An 18,831-nucleotide genomic window follows, 5' to 3' on the forward strand; every position below is an offset into this window, starting at 1 on the left:
TGATAAATTGGCAGCCTTGCAAGAAAAGCTTGGGCTTACAGTCCTGACTCACCAAGAGATCAGTGTGTCCTGGGGAGATGTCACTGCACAGAGGAAGGGTAAACCATGGCCAGGAGGCAGATCAGGCCATGGGCACTGATCTCTTTCCTGATAGGACAGCACTAGATGATCAAGGTAGAAGGCTCATCTATTTTAAATTTGCTTGTTGGATTTTTGTTGGCACTGAGGTATTTTTCAGCAGTAAAGGCAGAACTTCTCAGGGGGCTGGAACAAGTCTAGGATATGCCATTCTGGAAATAGAGACACAATGTGAACCAGGCTTTTCTCTTCAAGGGTGCAGTAAGAAAACATTCTATTTAACTCTAAAAACCGAACACCGGGGGGGAGCCTAGTGGCTGAGGCTGTTGTGCCGGAACTCAGTTTCAATTCCTCTCTCAGCTGGCTCTCTGCCCTTACAAGCACCTAGGACTGTGGGGAATGCACTAGTTGCTGGCTGTGTCATGGTGTTCATTCACAAGTCAGGCAGCTAAGGTTTTGGTTTAAACAAGATTTATAACATCCCTAAGCACTAGCTGAATTTTTCTGCAGCAGGGAAAATAAGGTTTTCTTGGCTGCTCTTTACCTCCCTTGATCTCTCCACCCCCAGCCACTTCGCTGTCATGCTGCTGATTTTCACGCCGCTCAGCTCTTTTCCCCTCTTGTTGGATACATGATTCCAGTCTCAGCCTCCCAGTACTAATGCAAGTCTTGAAGAACAGAGGGCAGTGAACAGACACGTGCAAGGTACAATAAAGGAGGGTGAAACAGAGCAGAAGAAATGGAAGCTGTGCAAAAGTCAGTATTGTTTTTAATCTAATTGCTGAAGGTAGAGAGCTTTTCAGTACAATACTGTTTATGAAAGTTCCAAAATTAATCCTCCTGTCACCTCCACTTGCAGGCAGAAAGATGAATGAGATGCTACTTCCCACTGCACATGTAAGTAGCCCTCCCTGTCCCTCACTCCAAACTCTGTGTGTGTCTTTCTCTGGTGGCATATATATCATGCATTGGGTAAGGTGGCTTCAGACTACAAGCAGTCAGGGGCCTGAACTTAGCATCACTAGCACTTCTAGCTAAAGGTGCTTGTGATCTAATAACTCTGCTCTCTTCCCCTTTTAAACAGGTCAGAGAATGCCCTGCAAAGAGTATGGTGCTAGCTTTGGATAATAATCCATTGAGCAGACATGGTTGCAGCGGTTGAGAAAAACAATCTACGCTTCCTTAAATTAGCCAGACTCTTCTCCACTAACCCTCCCAGCTTCTGCAAGTGCCAGGCAGGGTAAGGATATGGCCATCTTGGTCTTATTTTTATTCTTCTTTTTCTTTCTTCAGTCAGATACAGCCCAAGGTCAGACATGCTTGTATATCCTCAAAGGCTGCTCCTTCCAGTTGCCATAAGAGAGCTGGAGCTCTTGTGTAGAAAGCTGTGTGCAGCGTGGCAGATAAGCTTATTGTCTGAATTCATTCAAGGGTATGCTGTAAACTTCCAACCTCAGCAGTTAAGTATTCAAACCTATGCTTAACCTCCCTGCATTGCTGCCAGTAAGCTGTTCAAAATGACAGACTTTGAGATGCTGTTTCACTGACTAGCACAGCTGTTGGTAGAAGGGAATGAATGAGATGGTATTTGAATTGAAACCCTCTCCTCTTGAGACACTGCAGCTGGACGAGAGCTTCAGTATCCTCCATTAGCCTAAAATGAATGGCGTGTTCTTTACCATACCTACTTGGCAAGGTTAGTTTCACATCAGTGCTCAAGGGACGTAGGTACAGTTTGACACTGTTTCCATGGCTGTGCTGTTTCACTACAGAAGAGAGGTTTTAATACAGTGTTGCTTCTTGGGCTGCTGAAGTTGTAAACTACAAATCTACCCCAAGCTGCTTTCAAAAAGCTGGCAAATTGCCCTCAAAAAGCAGCTCTGCCACTTTGGGTACGGCTGCTCAATTTCTAATTGAGGAGGTTTGTTGACTTGGATGAGGCAAACCGAAGTCTGACACTGCCATTTTATTGAAAAGATCCAGCTGCCAAAGCTGCCTTCTCCCACTGGGAGTCATTCCAGCTGTTCTGAAATGGGGACTAGCGCACTCTGGAGGCTTAGAAACTGCAATTGCCCCCAGCGTCACTGAAATGCGAGTGTATTGCACCTTGCATCTCATCTTCTCCCTGGGAATCTGTGCAGGAAGAGGTCAGAAATTTTTTTGCCAATACAATTTTTAATTGATCTCCTGCCATAGTTACAGGAAACATTCAAAACACTGATGTCATGATGACTCTTCCCTAAATGTTCTCCTCTGCCTCTAGGCCCTTCGCTATAACAGGGACTCTGATTTAGAGTGGTAGTTTAGACAAAGCAAAAATGGACAGATCCCTTTTAAAACCAGTCTACTTGAACTAGCTTTCAGCAAGTTTAACCAACCAGGCTCTAAAAAAAAGGTTAATCAATTTCTTTACCTTGTCTACACCAGCACTTTACATCCGTTTTTAAAAAGTTGTGGTTTTGGGAGGTAATTTTCTTTATGACTTTATGTGAGGGTATATTAAAATGAAACAGATGCTTTTTTGGACGTTTAAAAAAAGTTTGGGCAGTGACTAGAGTCTGAATTCATACGGACCCTGTATTTAACAATCACTTGTTAAAATACGTATTATAGTTCCCGGCTGCACCTCTTAAATACTCTCTCCTTCAAATTCCTTGCATTCTGGGCCACAGCTAGCAAGGACAACATGCCCCTAACGACTGTCTAACCTGTTTGACAGCCAGCCAGGTTGTCGTCCTCGCTGTTCAGACCAGTCCAAGACAGAGTCCTCCTCCTGGGCCTTTCTATAACAGTTTCCCCTTTTGCAAGGCCTGGTTTCTACTCTTTGGTAGCAAATAACTTCTCTTGCAGCCAGATACCTATTTGGAATGGCTTCCTATCTGAGCAAGAACCTGCCACTGACTTTAATAGCAGTCAGCTTCATTCTCCTCCAAGGTCCCCACAGTGGCCAGGATGTCCTGCAAGAGGGACTGCGGGCTCTTCTCAATGTGGTCACTACTTCTGTTCAGAGAGCTGTGCAGCTGTTCCAAGTCCACAGTTCTCAAAACCAGCAGCACATCGTTTGGGTCTTGGGAGCCAGCCTCATCAGCATCACCTCTGGGACAGGAACTCCATCTCCTCAGAGTCTCTTCTAACCAAGCAATGCCATGTGCTTCTGTAGACAAGCTTGCACTCGTCCCCTCCTTCTGGCTGCTCTCCTCACAGAGCTCAGCTTTCAAGGCAATGAGTATGTTGCAGGCTTTCTGAGCCACTGGCCTGTCACAGTCACACAAAGCACCAAACAGGAACTCAAACAGTTTCACCTGGCAGAATATCTGCAGAGACTCATTCAGATGAGTGGAGCGGGTGGCAGAAGATAAGACAGCAGCATACGGGCATGCAGCAAGGCCAAGCCGTCCAAGCGTCTGGGCAGAGAAAACTTCAGCCAGTTCCAAACCACCAGCTTTGACTTCCCAGTCTAAGTCTGTGTTCACAGCTTGGAGCACACTGGAGACAAACTGCTCAGTGTCTTTCAGTACATCTGTGTGGCCTTCTCTCAGCCAGTCAATGAAAACACTGATCACAGCTCTTCTAGGGAAGCCCTCTGAGTCTGTTGATAAGATTTCTTGAAGTTGTGCTACAATGCTTTCCTAAGAGAAAGAAAAGAAATGGAAACTCTTGGCTAAGGAGTTCAAAACACTCCAGTTTCTCTCTAATAATTCAGCATCTTAGTTAATGGCTGCAAAATCTCTTATTTGCTCATGGGAAGTTCTATTAGATTCTGCTGTGGGTTTAACAAGGGTTATCTTCCCCCTTCCTTACCTCTTTGCCATTTCCATTTTCTATGCCAGGCTTCTTTGAGATGAGATGGGTAAGGAAGGACAGCTGTCCCATGGCTGTCACAGCACTTGCTCGCACGTAACTCTCTGGGTCCTCAAGAAGATCTTCTGTGAGCTTGGGCACCTCCGAAGAGAAGAGAACTTGCCTGAATCCCTCCTTCTCTGTAAATATACAGCAGTCCAAAAAAAAAAAAAAAAAAAAAAAAAAAAAAGGGCTTCATTCCTCTATCCAGCCAAACGGCTTCCAATGCAAACAGCCCCTCATCTTACTAAGACGTCTGCTGCCTGCCGAATGAGTTGAGCTGCTACGGAGACCAGGCAACTGCCGATGAGAGCACAGTGCAACACCACAAGCTTGTTGAATTCCAGTCATACCCCAACCCCGCCCCCCCCAAATTGTTAGAGCTCGGAAAATCTACTTGCCATTGGTGTGCATGCAAATGAACCTCTCCCCGGCAAGGGGGTATTTACTCTCAGCTTGCTGAATTTAGGCTTTCATTTTTAAATAAATGTCTAGCCCTGATGGTTCTGAAGAACCTACCCAACACACGCTGAATAACTGACAGTGCTAGTGAGGGGTCTGCAGGTCCGATGAAACAGGTGTGAGTGCTCAAGACCCAAAGCCAGAGGCTGTGTGCTGGGACAAGCAGCTGGATTGTGCACTGGAGAGTTCCACTTTGGTTTGGGGACAGAAGTAGGGAAAAGAAATTCATTCTCTCCTCTCTGCCATCAAACAGGAACTGAGCTACTGTGGGGTTAACTACCCTGGCCTCAGAGCTGGGCCTCTGCTGTGTAAGGGGGGAACGGAGGGTGAATCTGCAATGGGCAGAAAGCCCCTGCAGAGCTGGGTTCTGCACCATGCAGGTGTGTGCTCTTGTGCAAGCTCCCCAAATCCTTCCCCACTGCCTGCTCAGTGAAACCTTATCCATTCCATTGCCTCCCTACATATCTCATTGTCTCACTGCCTCCTAGTCAGATTCCTTAAAACTACTATATGTCTGGAACTTCAGGAGGACTCAGCACTTGGAGCCCAGTAGGATAAACCTACTGGATGACTTGTCAGGGTTTCTCATGGCTTAGGTCACTCAAAAGTGTTGGGTGGGTTTGTTTTTGCAAGTAGGTAAGTTTGCAGGCTAAGGTGTTTTTTTTTTTGGGGGGGGGGGGGGAGAAGGGAGGGTTGGTAGTAAATGCTTGGATATGGTGATAAACCTCAAATCTTACTTCTCAGATGCTTAACCAGATGGGTGAGAAACTCCAGGGCGGAGTCCCGTACTTCCCAGTACGGGCTGCACAAACGCTTCTGCAGCACCAGAAACAGATCTGCACATGGCAAGCAAGAGGTTTAGGAAAGGAACAAGTCAGTACAGTACAGACCCGTTTACACGTGAATCCGCTTAAAGCGTAGTAGCGCTGGGCCTCCCAGTGCTACCTATTTAACACGTGGTACAGGAACTTGCTATGTAGCACTACAGATTTTCTCACTAACTTACTGACATAGAAATCGACAGGAAGTGCGGAGCGGAAACAGATTGTACGTCTTTACCGATCTCGGTAAAGACATATCACGCACACGTAGTCATTGTCACGCTAGAGAGAGAGATAATATGTAGTAGTTATATAATAATATATACACTACATTAGAAAATTTTAACCGTAGGCCTAATATAATGGCAGAGGGCAAGCGTCAGCGTTCCTACACAGTAGAAGAAAAGGTAGCGGCAATAGATCGCATAAATAACAGAGAAACCCAGGCCAAAGTTTCAAAAGATATTGGGATTGCTGAATCTACTCTCAGAGGATGGCTAAAAAACTAATCTAAACTGAATGGCTTTGTACAAAATATAGATTCTGCTGCGGGACTTAAGCAAAAACACGCACTATTCAGCAAAATGCACAATAGACAAAGCCACGTGCATGTGGTTTGCTCAGGAAAGGCTGAAAGGAATGCCACTAAGTGGGCCAATTCTTCAAGCCCAAGCAACAAAATCTGGAAATTTAACGGGGGATGAACCATTCCAAGCCAACCAGGGGTTTATAAGTAGTTTTAAAAAGCATCATGGCTTAGCACTGGTATCAATTTCTGGAGAAAGCCGATCAGCTGATGAATCGGCCGTGAACGCGTTTCATCTGCAGCGAATGACAGACTTCATAAAAAAAAAAAATGCAATCCAGAAAGAGCAGAAAATAATGGCTTTTTTCCTAAGTGAATCAGACACTTTTCAGCATGGCCCTCTTAACCTGCGGTCATGACGGCTTGACTCCCGACAGCCGCACGTAGTAGCAATTTTTTTTTGTTAAACATTAGCATCCTTTAAATTATCATATGCAACATCTTTTACTGCTTCCTTCAGAGATCCCTAGCACATCTTATTGGACACTGCTCCAACAGTTGTGTTATATGTAAGTATATGTGCACCTAATATAGGGATTGTGAAAGAGAGGCAGAGTAGCAATTCTATAAGAGCTACTTCTCTGTTGAAACTATTTGTCCAATACTGCCGTAATACTTTGCCATTAGTTGGACTTTACCCCAACAGTTTCCTTACCTCGGAGAAACTGGTCAATCTGTTCCCAGCGATCCCTGGAGCTGGGTGCTTCTGACAAACTCACCAGCCATTTGAGTGTTGCTTGAAATGACTTCTTCAGAACCTAGAACACGACAAACAATCAGAGGGAGGTTGCCCTTCTAATATTTACTTCACGAGGAGGCTTTTTTTTTTTTTTTTGCACTTACACTGGATAATATTTGCTTAGTCTTCTCAATTGCAGCCAAACTGCTAAGGATAACAACCCAGCATCCTTTGTTATCAAGAACTAGGCTGCTGGTAAACATTGCCTAGATCAAGAATCCAATGGTGCCTGCTTGTTTTCCTAGCAGGCTCCTGGAACGTGTCTACTCTTAATACCAGCTTCTAATTTTCCAGAGTCTCGACCAGCGGGAAATCTTCAGTCATCTCAGCAATGCAATAATGTAATACCAAAAACACTGGCAAACCCAGCACCAAGTACTAGAAACCCCAAGACTGAGGGAAGTACTCTTGGGGTACAATAACTCCTGTTTCCTTTCAAGGATAGTGAACACAGTCAGTTGTATAATCGCTTAATCACATTTCTTGAGCCACTTCCTCTGTCACTCAGAGCTGAGACAGGGGCCTCTTAAGATGTTCCAGTACAGTTGTTTGTGGTGTCAAACGGTTTCTCAGAACCGCATCCTAAAGAGACTAGAATTACTGTTTTAGTAGACAGTCACTTCTGTGATTTGTTTTCTGTACTTACGGTAGGACTGGTATCTGGACTCTTCAGGTATGCAAGGAGGATGTCAGATACACTTCCCATGAATACACTGTGGCCTGAAACACAGGAAAAGTGATAGCCAACGATCAATACTAATCAGAAAAAAAACCGAATCAACTCTTGAAATACCAATATATTTATTATAGAACTATTTGTAGGGGAGAAAACCAAGTGTAACCACTAAACAGCAAAATACATTGTATCTGAAAGCAGGGGAGAAGAGAAATGGCCTACCTATAAAAACTGCTTTCATCACTAATTGCTCTAACTTACCAACAGTAATGAAGATTCATTGGTGAAGTTGATGTATGGTCTGAAGCCCAGAACTGAACAAACTTGGGAACTGGATTGTTCTTATACTTCAAAATGGTGAACCCAGACCCAGAGGCTGAGAGGGGAAATGGGTACAGGACACTTTGCTCTGCTACAAATCTAGAATGGCTACAAGTTCCAGAAATAAGTAAATACACTGATGCATAAAACGTGGAAAACACTCACGTTCCCAGTGAGAGAGCGCTCCCAGGATGTCAAATGCTGACCGCTGAACTCTGAAGCAGCCAATCAGGATTCTACTGATCTTGTTTCCCAGACAGGTTGCTGGAGTCGCAAGGCCAATACAGAATTGCAATATTGTCACTACAGACTGTAGCAAAGGTATATGGGGCAAATCCACGGGCAAGCAGGTCTGAGGTAGAAAGCAGATAAGTTTCTAGCAAATACCTCAAGCATGTGTTTGTATATGTAGTGTACATATTTTTATTACAAGAGAAGTAGGAGAGGATGGGCAGAAACCTGTTTCATTCTAATGTGGTATCATCCCTATGGTATCACAAGTCTGATAGTTATGAACAGGTTCCCTCCCACACCCCAAAAAGCTATTGCATAAATGATGGAGGGTTACTGTTAGTACTAGAGAAAGCAGTTTAACAGGGTTTACAATAGGTGAGACGTCAGAATCTGAGAGGAAACTTAGGAATAAAAATTTCTGCAGTGCTAGATGGCAAACTTGGTATGGGTGAGTGAAAGAGGAAAGAAGATCATCTCTCTGCCATCACTGACATGTGGTGGACAGTAGCCTCAAATCCACTATTATAGTTGCAATGCGTAAGCCAAGTGCAGCCTTCTTTTAAAGCTTAAATATGCCTGTTCTGTGAGGGAGGTAAAAGCAAGATGGGAGAAGAGGGTAGCAGATTTCTTCTTTGACTAGATAAGGCACCAATGGAAAGTCCCCACTGCCAACATTTCTCCGTGTTCCATTTGGTTGCAGGCCCTATTGTGAAAATCTATCTTAATGAAATCTTTCAAGTAACCCATTCCTTCCTCAGGTATCCCTCTCCCCAGACCACTACCAGGTACTGCAGCTCCTCCAGATGAGCCAACGTCTGACACAGGAGACTAGCACAAGAGGATCTGCAGGACAGAAGAGTTTCAACAGTAGCAGGATCGTTCACAGACCTATTCAGCAAACCTGGAGATGGAAAGGAGGAGAGAACTGAGGTTAGTAGAGGACAGCAGTGGGTTTGAAATAGAGATGGCAAAAGAGTTTTAAGTAAAGGAAGGAATGGATTTAGTGCCATCTTTCACTGAAAAATAAGACCCCTCCCTCAGCAGGATACTGTACACTCTGGCAGCTATATCACAAACGCTGCTTCTTGACTTTAGTCTCGCTCTCACACAACAGTTGTTACTTCAATTGTTCACTCTCCCCCCCGCATTAAAGATAAAACTCATACCCCCATTCCTTCTGAATACAGTCTTGTCCTTTAAAGGCAGATTGGTTGTTTATCCTTCACTTGTCTATAACTATTATACCTGGGTATTCCAAGGGTTGGGAGGCTGCTTTCAGAACACAGTCCATTGGTTGAAGCAGAACACTCAGAGCTTGGATCCTTACTGCCTGTGGGCTTCAAAAGGAAGAAGTAACGGTGAACAGACAACACTTCATTCTCCCTGAGTATCTGCCCCCAAATTCTGATTAGTTAATAAGAGAGGAGATTCTTTCAGCCTTAAATCAGGCTGGGGCTGGTGGGAGAGTAACACGTTGCTATGTGGGGATTCAAGCTCTGTCCCAAGCTTCCTGTGCTAAGCCAGGAGAGGAAGGAGAAAAGTCCTTGTGGTTTTCAAACAACCTCACTGCAGTAAAGCTAACTGGTTTTGGTGTGAAGTTTTTCAAGAGAGAAGGGGACCGTAAAGGGACAGAATCCTGAGTGATCTTCTTCCCATCAACACAACGTTACATACTCAGAGTGTAGGCATTACTTAACCTGCAACATTGGATCATGTGCACCCAGTAATACTCTCCTATTTACAGTAACCTACATTAATTGCTCCTCACATTGCTGGTTTAGGTAGAAGTCCCAAGAGCAACTATGGTGATTTCTGCTGGCAAGCAGTAAGTGTACTTCTATTAGACAGCATATGTGAAGGGGAAGGAAATAGAGGGAAGTGTTGTTTGACTTGCACTCAAGATAATGCCTACTCTGAACATTAATTTTGGCACTAGAGAGCAAAAACAAAAAAGTTTGCCATTCCGAACCTAGAGGCTGGCTGTCTGTAGGTGGGATTTGAAAGCATGTACAAGGCATTTGTTCTCCTGTTCCTCATGTTTGGAACTGGACTGTCAGACCATCAGCATCTGCAGCTCCTGGACACGCTTTTCTGTACCAACCTTACAATGGCAGCGAGTTGCACCACAAAGTTTCCCTCCTCATACAGGAGAGCACTGACAATCAGAAAGGAACTTGACAACTTACGAAAAAAGATTTGCAGAATAATATTCCAAGATTATAAGAAAGCTTTTTAAAGTTTGATACCAACAATTCATACCATTCCTGAAGCTTCAGTACTCCCACTGCCAAATGACCAACTTGAGCTGGGTTTAAGTGCTCCAGAGCACATGTCACTGATGTCCACAGGCTACATTCAGGGCAGCTAAACACAGGAGACCTGAAAGAAAGAAGTGTTAACATATGTTTGTGTACACACCTTGGAAAAGACCACCACATATCTTGTAACATTTTGGACAGTATTGCATGAATCCAAGTTCCAAAGAGGTCTTTACCTTGTCATGCTAAGGAAAAGGTCCACCAGTGAGTGCCCGGCGTGGACTGGCTCCTCCTCCAAGAGATACACAATTGGCTCGGATAGTTGTGACCAAAGTACTTCAGTCCACAGATCATGACAGCATCCAAACACACTAGTTAGCAGCTTCAGGGATTGGTTGATACGAGAGGCAGAGTTGGATTTAAGGGACTCTTCAGTGTGCACTACAAGCTTTTGAGCACATACTGGCCAATCACAGTCCTTTATACTTACAAGTTTAGTCTGGAATGATTGTAGAGAGAAGGTGAGCATGTGCACTAAAAGCTGATTGGCAGCTGAAGCCACAAACAGGCTGGGGTCTCCCTGCAGAGTGAAGATCACATCTATGGCTCCTATGTCAAAGGAAAAAAACAACAACAACAAAGCCATGACACTTAAAGAAACAAGAGTTTTGTTGTAACCTGGAGACTTCATCGCAATCCAATCACGTATCATCCTACTTCTGAGTACCTCACACAAATTAAAATGTAAAGTTAAAATGAAAACACAAACTTAATGTTACATATGAACAGACTGAAAAAAGTCAGTCTATCCATCATTGGCCATGGGGGGAAAAAGGAAAAAAATGACAATGGCTGGCATTGTAAAATTTCTGTTTTCCCCACTGTAAGATTATAGGGGCTGTGATAGGCAGCTTATGATCTCCCGCCGACATAGCACTGGGCACACTACCACTTATGCCAGCCAAATTTATGTCATTCAGGATGTGTTTAAACTGTGGTTTAAAGAGAACCAATAGGGGGTGAATAGAATCTTCAGGGTGTGGGAGCGGACAGCTGGAGGAGGCTGTTAGATTGACCTGAGATAAGATGCTCTGTATATGTTAACTAAGTATCAAATAAAGACTGTCAAGTTACTACCCATTAATTATTAAGACTAGTGAATTACCTGAATTTTAAAACACAAATAGGACTGCTCACATTGAGTAAAATCTGCAAGCCCAATGAAAAATCTGTGGCAATGAAACCTGGGTTAATTTCCCTAGAGTACAATAATCCTGAACTATTTCTATTAGACTGCAAATAAGAATTTTGGTGGCTTTCCAATGCACTATTTTTACCTTGCTTACTGGGTAAGTGTGTGTTTCTCCCTCCAACATGGATGCTATTTTTTTTTTTTATATTGAGGAACCTTAATACATATGTAAGTGTAACAAAAATAAAGCAATACAATTAACTTTTACAACAGCTTAAGTCCCTTCTGTCGTCGTTTCCTCGTTTTATTTTTCTCGAAGTAAAATAATGACATCTGAACATAATATCCTAGGACGATTCTGCTCATTTAACACTTAAGTGACAGATTACAATAGCCAAGGCACACTTAAAGGATTTAAGACGTTAAAGAATACTGGCAAGAAACAGCGCTCACCACAGTTGCACAAAAAATGGAGGGCGCTCTGGTGCTGCACCATGCTGTGCACACCCTGGACCCAGCCGCTTCGCACAGATGCCTCTTCCCACAGAGCAGTGCTGAGAGGCCCCACCTCTCCAAAGAGGCTGATCAACAGCTCCCTCTGCTGAGTCAAGAGGAGAGAACACAAGTAAACTATGCAGCAAGCAGAGTTTTGGGGGCTTGTAGGTTAGTTGTGTAAATCAATTTGATAATAGCTATCGCAGTAAAACCCTACCTAATTAAAACACTTAATAAAAGGTGCTATGCAAAGGGAAAACACTTGTCACATGCTTAACCCAGGAGTGAGAGAAAAGTTAACCATCTGAAAGAGATTTTTAGAACTTTAGGAAAAATTCTAAGGCTATGACAGCCCATGAAGTTGTTTCCTAGCCAGGTGTTCTCTTCCCTGTAGACTTTAGAGCATACTTTAAATTCATATGCCATCATACAAAACAAGGGAATTTAAAAAAAATATTTCCTTCATATTTGAGGCACACTGAGACTGCTGGGTCCCTACCCTATCCTACCCACAGGAAAAACTATGTTCCATTATTGCAATTTAAATTAAAAGAATCTTTCTCGGGAGGTACTATTATCCAGCCACTGCTGTAGGATGCTGTTAGAAGGCCACACACTACAATGCACTTTAAAGATGAAAAAAATGATTAGGGGACTGGAACACATGAGTTATGAGGAAAGGCTGAGGGAACTGGGGATGTTTAGTCTACGGAAGAGAAGAATGAGGGGGAATTTGATAGCTGCTTTCAACTACCTGAAAGGGGGTTCCAAAAAGGATGGCTCTAGACTGTTCTCAGTGGTAGCAGATGACAGAACAAGGAGTAATGGTCTCAAGTTGCAGTGGGGGAGATTTAGATTGGATATTAGGAAAAAATTTTTCACTAGGAGGATGGTGAAACACTGGAATGCGTTAGCTAGGGAGGTGGTGGAATCTCCTTCCTTAGAAGTTTTTAAGGTCAGGCTTGACAAAGCCCTGGCTGGGATGATTTAATTGGGGATCGGTCCTGCTTTGAGCAGGGGGTTGGACTAGATGACCACCTGAGGTCCCTTCCAACCCTGATATTCTATGATTCTATGAAAAACACAACATAAATTATTATTATTATTGTGTGCTATTATTCAAAGTACATCATATGGCAGAGACAAGAAAGTGGTGACTGCATTAAGTCAGAATTCCCATGGTTTAGTGGGTTTGTAAGTCTGGCTTAATATATTAATGTTTGCTGATCAATTTGGCATGTACTAGCTGCTTTGTCTGAAGCATGTATACTCTAAGATAAAGTTCTCACACATTAACCCCCTGCCCAAAACATGTTTAGATCACTGTTAATGTAGTGTAGATTGAAGGAGAGATACTGGTGTATACCATGGCTTTAAGTGGTTTATTTTCCTCCTTCCACAATGCACCCAGTTTGAGAAAAGCGTCCTGGAGCCTGGTTAGTCTGACCTCTAAATTTCACCCTGTTACCCCTGTATTAATCCCAATAACTTGTGTCTGGCTAAAGCATATCTTCCAGAAAGGCATCCAGTTTTGATCCGAAGTCATCAAGAGATTGAGAATTCATTACTTCCCCTACTTTGTAGTTTGCTCCAGTTGTTAACAGAGTGTGATTAAATGTATGTCTAATTTAATCTATTTTGGTTCAGTTTCCAGCCATTGATTCTTGTTATGCATTTCTCTGCTAGATTAAAGAGCCCTTTAGTACACAGTTCTTTCTCCCCGTGACAGCAGTTAAATAATGTAATCAAGTCACCCTCAGACTTCTTTTTGATAAGCTAAAGAGATAGAACAGGAGAAAATGCTTTACAGTTAGAGACTGAAAGAGTTCATTGAATAATTTTTGTGGTTCTCTTCTATGCCTTCTTAATTTTTAAACCACTTTTTAAAAAATGTGGACACCAGGACTGGATGTAGTATTCTAATATTTGTCTCACTAAGACTGTATAGAGGGGTAAAATCACCTCCTTACTCCCCTATTTATACAGCCCTAGATCACATTAGTCCTTTTGCCACAGCATCACACTGGGAGCTCATGTTCAGTTGCTTGTCCTTTCAGGCCTAAATCCTTTTCAGAGTCACTACTTTTCAAGATACAGCCCCCCATTCTGTAGATATGGCTTGCATTTCCTGTCCCCAGCTGTATTAAAACCCATTTTGTCTTAATGAATGGGTTATTACCAAAAACTTACCTTGTAAGTTTGACCAGCAATTTTTTATATTTACTTCCAGATCACTGAAAGCATTGAACAGTATCAGATCTAGTACAGATCCCTGTGGAACCCTACTAGAAACACTCCCATGTGATGATGCCCCCATTGAAAACTACTTTTTGAGATCTGTCAGTTAGCCAGTAAATCCATTTAGTGTGCGCCTTTTTATACGGTATAGTGCTAATTTGTAAACGTATTGTGGTAGAAGTCAAATGCCTTAAAGTCTAAGTATATTACATCTACACAGTTACCTTGTCAACCAGACTTTTAATTGCAGAAGAATTAAATCAGATTCTTTTAACAAGACCTGTTTTCCATAAAACTAGGTTGACTTATACGAGTTATAGTCCTAACTTTTGATTTTTTTATCAAATTCTATTATTAGCTTTTCCATTATTTTGCCTGGAATTCATGTCAGCTTAACTAGCCTAATGCTACCCAGGTCATTCCACTTGCCTTTTTTTAATTTAAGCACTCTTCCAATCTTTTGGATTTTCCCATTATTCCAAGATTTATGAAAATCAATACCAACATATCACAGATCTGCTCAGCCAACACTTTTAGGACTCTACAAACAAGTTATTTAGGCCTGCAGATTTAAAAATGTGTATGCCTCGTAGATGTTGTCAAACATCCTCCTCAGTTGCTAATTATCTGGAAAGTACTTCATCTTCATATGATATGAGTACATAATGCTGCTTCTTTCCAAATACATAACAAATATTTATTTAACACTTCTGTCTTTTGTGCATCATTAAAAATTTTACCATTTCATCTAGAAATGGGCCTATACCATTGCTTGGATATCTTCTGTTCCTAATATACTTTAAAAATATATACTTCCTCCTTATTCTTCTTAGCCCTGCCAGCCATTGAGTTTCCTCTAAAGTCTTTAGCTTCTCTTATCAATTTCCTACACTTTGTAACTTTTCATTTATATTGATTACTATTTCCCCTTTTTTAATATATTGCCTTTTTATTTCTAATTGCTGCCTTTACTTCACCACTGAAGCAGTATAGGCTTTTAGACAAAGTTGTCCTCTTTCTTGAATGAGGAATCATGGTTTTCTGGCCATCTTAAAAAGATTTCCCAATTTTCATTCACATTTTTCTAAGTTTTCCTCCCAGTCAATTTTGCTCAATTTTTCTCAGCCTTGGAAAATTATATTTATGGGCTTCCTCAAAAAAGCTATCACTGGTTAGGGTTGTCTGTAAGCAAGTCATGATCACTGGTCTATAGGCAACCACTAACTTTCAGTGAGTGATTAATTCATTTTTATCCATCATCTTGAGGTCCAAAATAGTGAGCTCACGAGGGATGCAATACTTCGTGCTAAAAGGTCGTGTGTAATTTTTATAAGTGTGTTTTGGTAGCATATTGTAAAGCAGAGTTCTGACACTAAGACATGTAAATTAACTGATTAATTTTGAATGATGAGATAACACCAGAATTCAGGAAATGCGAAGTTAAAACCCACTTAAGATAGTACCTGCATGGGAGCATGCACACACAACTCTCTTTGAAAACAGTTTACGTATTGTCACGTGCCTCAAAAGAGGCTAACAAATGTGAGACGGTCATTCTATATCAGTTTTGGGGCTGAGACGTGTAATTTCTCTTCCCCTCTCCCAAGCATTTGACAGCTATGTTCTGCATACATACCCTGTTACATGCAAGGATGAGCAAGTAGCAGCTTTTACTGCCTTCTGTCTGCTCTGACAATACCACAGAGTGAATCTAACAACAGAAATCAATGTTTGAATGACTTCAGTATTGGAATGTTCTTACTAGAAAATAACCCTACATAACTATGGTTGTGTTTTACTCAGGTGAGGTCGACAAAAGCTGAGCAGCGGAAGTGTGTCTGTGATTAGTTGCTTAAGCCTTAACTTACCTGTAAATACTGGAAGCAGCTTTCAGAGGCTGCGAATATCCCTGTTAATCTCAGAATAAAGGAAAGAGTGCTAGAACTTGGATCCTTCAGTTTCAGCACACAAGTGATGAGCTCTGTCAAGCATGGATTCTCCTGTAACAGCAGCAGGCTAGATTCTGGGGAAGAAACATCCATGGAAGGTAGAGCAACAATTGACTATCATTTCTAGGACCTCTTTTTATTTTGTATTCCAGTTCTAGCAGGCTCATCTAAAAGCCAACAAGAGCGACACATACCCACTTAGTTGTCAGTTGGACAAGGATTCAGAAGCATTTAAAGCACCAGCCCTTTTACAGACCTTAATAAATATGTTATTAGAGCAAGAATCTCAGCCACTTACAAGAAGTGAAACAAAACTTCACTTGTAAAGCTTTTGTGTGTTCTCGTTACAGTATGAAAATGTCCAGACAGCACCCTCCATATTGAGGGAAGCTTCTATCACCTTCAGACAACCTACCATTTTATTTAAAGCCAATAGGTACAATCAAGTAGTATGTACAATATTAATTCTCCTTAAACAAAATCTGTGATGATCCCTCTGACTGCCAAGAGGCATAGGCCAAATCCAGAGAGCCAAAATTACCTGTTTCAGTCAGGGTCTTAAACCAGTCCAGAAATTTCTCAAGAAAAGTGTCATCTGCAACAAGTTGCCTTGAGTCTGCTAGAACTGCACAAACAGAAGGCAGGAGCTGAGAACATTCCCTGTCCATAGTGTGTCTGGTTTTCTTCTGGTAAAAGAATGTGAGAAACAAACTCAGTGGAAGCGCATCTCCATAACAAGGCAACACTGAAAGTCAAGTAAGGAAGTACAAGGTAGACACACTTTGCTGTAAAATCTAAGAGTACTTTGCATCCGATGAAGCGAGCTGTAGCTCACGAAAGCTTATCCTCAAATAAATTTGTTGGTCTCTAAGGTGCCCCAAGTTCTTCTTTTCTTTTATCTGAAAACCTGCAACTGAATCTGATCAGCAGAATTTATTCTGCTGCTTTCAGCCTCAAAGTGCTTTACAAACATTAAATCAGGTATTTGACTCACGCTCTTTCAGGAGCCAGGCTGATGTAAGGATACACGCCCCGAGCCTCAAAGGGATCCCAAATAAATACCGCTGAGGACCCGGGGCACAGACCCTCAGTGAGCGGGCTGAGCCCTCTACCCACCCTTGATCCGCGCTCTCGCTCCAGGCACAGGGGGAGAGGAAAACCTGCCGCCCCGGGCTCCCGCCACATCCAGGGGGCGGCCAGCACCACCCCGCCCGGCGCGTCACCGGGCCCCGCTCCCGCCGCCCTCCCCCGGCAGCACGGGGGAGCGCCCGGCCCACCCCCACTTGCCCGCTGCCGGAGCGGCCAGGTCTCCTCCCGGCAGCACCCGGGCTGACGGATCCTGGAGCCGGGCCGCGGCGCCCACCTCACCCCAGACAGCGCCGGCTTCCCCGCGTCAGACCGGCCGCCAACCGCGCCTCCCACCTACTGCCGTGCAACAGCGCAGACGCGGAATAGCCAAGGGGCGGGGCTACGGGACCATGGGGGCGGGGCTTGGAGGACAGCTGGAGGGGGGCTTCTGGGGATAAACTTATACCCACAGCGAGGGCTGGGCTGGGCTGGACTCCGGTGGCATTTCTGTGCACAAACGTGCACTCGTGTTAACTAAAGTGGTGCAGGCGCAGACCCCTGTGTGGACATGCTTTACTGGTTTGAGAGTGATCATAGCAATTTTGCATCAGTAGCGGCAAGCTATGTTGCTCTGTGAGGTGTAAATCAATGTCAGAGTGCCTGTACGCTGCCACTTTATCTTTGGCTTCACTGAATAAAAGGGGGGGGGGATTTCTGTTGCAAGAGCTATCTCCAGTTATTGCAAGGTAAAATCCTAGAGGAGATGAGGCAAGTTCTTCCCCTGATGTTCCTAGTCAAGATGAGCCCCAGTGGGGACTGTAGGAATACCCCATAAGGATATAACCGACATTGGTATGAGGCAGCTTATACTGATATAACTGTGTCCACACTAGGGTTTGTATCCATTTATCTATATTGTTAGACTATCACGCTTCTAACTGAAATAGTTAAATCTATTCAAAAACTGTGTGTAGCCCAAGCCTACTTGTTGGCCGCTATGCATAGCATTCTTCACAAACAGTTAAGCTCCACTTATACAGCAGGAAGCTCCAGAGGTAGAGGGGACCTAAAGCTACACAATTCTTTATAGAAGAGAAATCAGTTACATTTGGGGTGTATCTCAAAGAGTCATCTCATTAATCCCACCTCCCCAAATCATCAGGCTGGCCCTGGTGGACAGGAGGCAGTTATATTTGGGGAATGGAAAACTAAAGGCCTGGCAAAAAATGGTAAGGCTGACTCCACAAGGACTCCTCGTTGTTTTTGCTGATACAGACTAACATGGCTACCACTCTGAAATCTGTGAGAGGTGAGCTGGAACGACAGTTCCCACTTGATCTGAATTCAGAAGTCTGTCTCTTTTTCTGAAAGGACTTCTGAAGGACCACTTGATGGCACTATTGCTCCACATAAATATCTAAAAAGCCCCTTTGGTGTCTGCAAAAAGAAAAGGAGGACTTGTGGCACCTTAGAGACTAACCAATTTAATCTTTCCCTGTTTGCTGTAGAGGATGTTGATCAGGTGATTCCGCAGTTTCTTTGAGAGCGTGTGGCACAAGCTGTCAGCATAGTCTGTGTGGTATGTAGATTGTAATGGATTTTTTACCTTCAGTCCTTTTGGTACGATGTCCATCTGTTTGCATTTGGAAAGGAAGATGATGTCTGTCTGTATCTGTACAAGTTTTTTCATGCAGTTGATAGATTTCCACTCCATACGGCTAAATGCAGTGCCTTGCATAATGACAGGTTTCAGAGTAGCAGCCGTGTTAGTCTGTATTCGCAAAAAGAAAAGGAGGACTTGTGGCACCTTAGAGATGCCACAAGTCCTCCTTTTCTTTTTGCGAATACAGACTAACACGGCTGCTACTTTGGTG

The 18,831-nt window shown here is 43.2% G+C and overlaps 1 protein-coding gene across 5 annotated transcripts; it reads right to left on the bottom strand.

Moving 5' to 3' along the window:
• Nucleotides 1–830: 830 nt before the first annotated feature.
• BRAT1 (BRCA1 associated ATM activator 1) lies at nt 831–17,328 on the bottom strand. Of its 5 annotated transcripts, none has more exons than XM_084641535.1 (14): nt 17,258–17,328; nt 16,431–16,575; nt 15,809–15,963; nt 11,661–11,808; nt 10,252–10,624; nt 10,017–10,136; nt 9,003–9,094; nt 8,540–8,658; nt 7,689–7,875; nt 7,173–7,246; nt 6,443–6,545; nt 5,118–5,216; nt 3,880–4,058; nt 831–3,707 (listed from the first exon to the last, which is right to left on the bottom strand). In XM_084641535.1, the coding sequence occupies exons 2-14, from the start codon at nt 16,555–16,557 to the stop codon at nt 2,982–2,984; spliced, it is 2,502 nt and encodes an 833-aa protein (XP_084497661.1). In that variant the 5' UTR covers nt 16,558–16,575; nt 17,258–17,328; the 3' UTR covers nt 831–2,981. The 5 variants fall into 5 exon arrangements, with proteins under 5 accessions (XP_084497661.1, XP_084497662.1, XP_084497660.1 ...); XM_084641536.1 differs by having other exon boundaries at nt 17,253–17,305; XM_084641534.1 differs by having other exon boundaries at nt 17,177–17,304.
• Between the last annotated feature and the right edge of the window lie 1,503 nt (nt 17,329–18,831).

Source organism: Lepidochelys olivacea (assembly GCF_965140295.1).
Source record: "Lepidochelys olivacea isolate rLepOli2 genome assembly, chromosome: 10".
Classification (NCBI taxonomy): domain Eukaryota; kingdom Metazoa; phylum Chordata; order Testudines; family Cheloniidae; genus Lepidochelys; species Lepidochelys olivacea.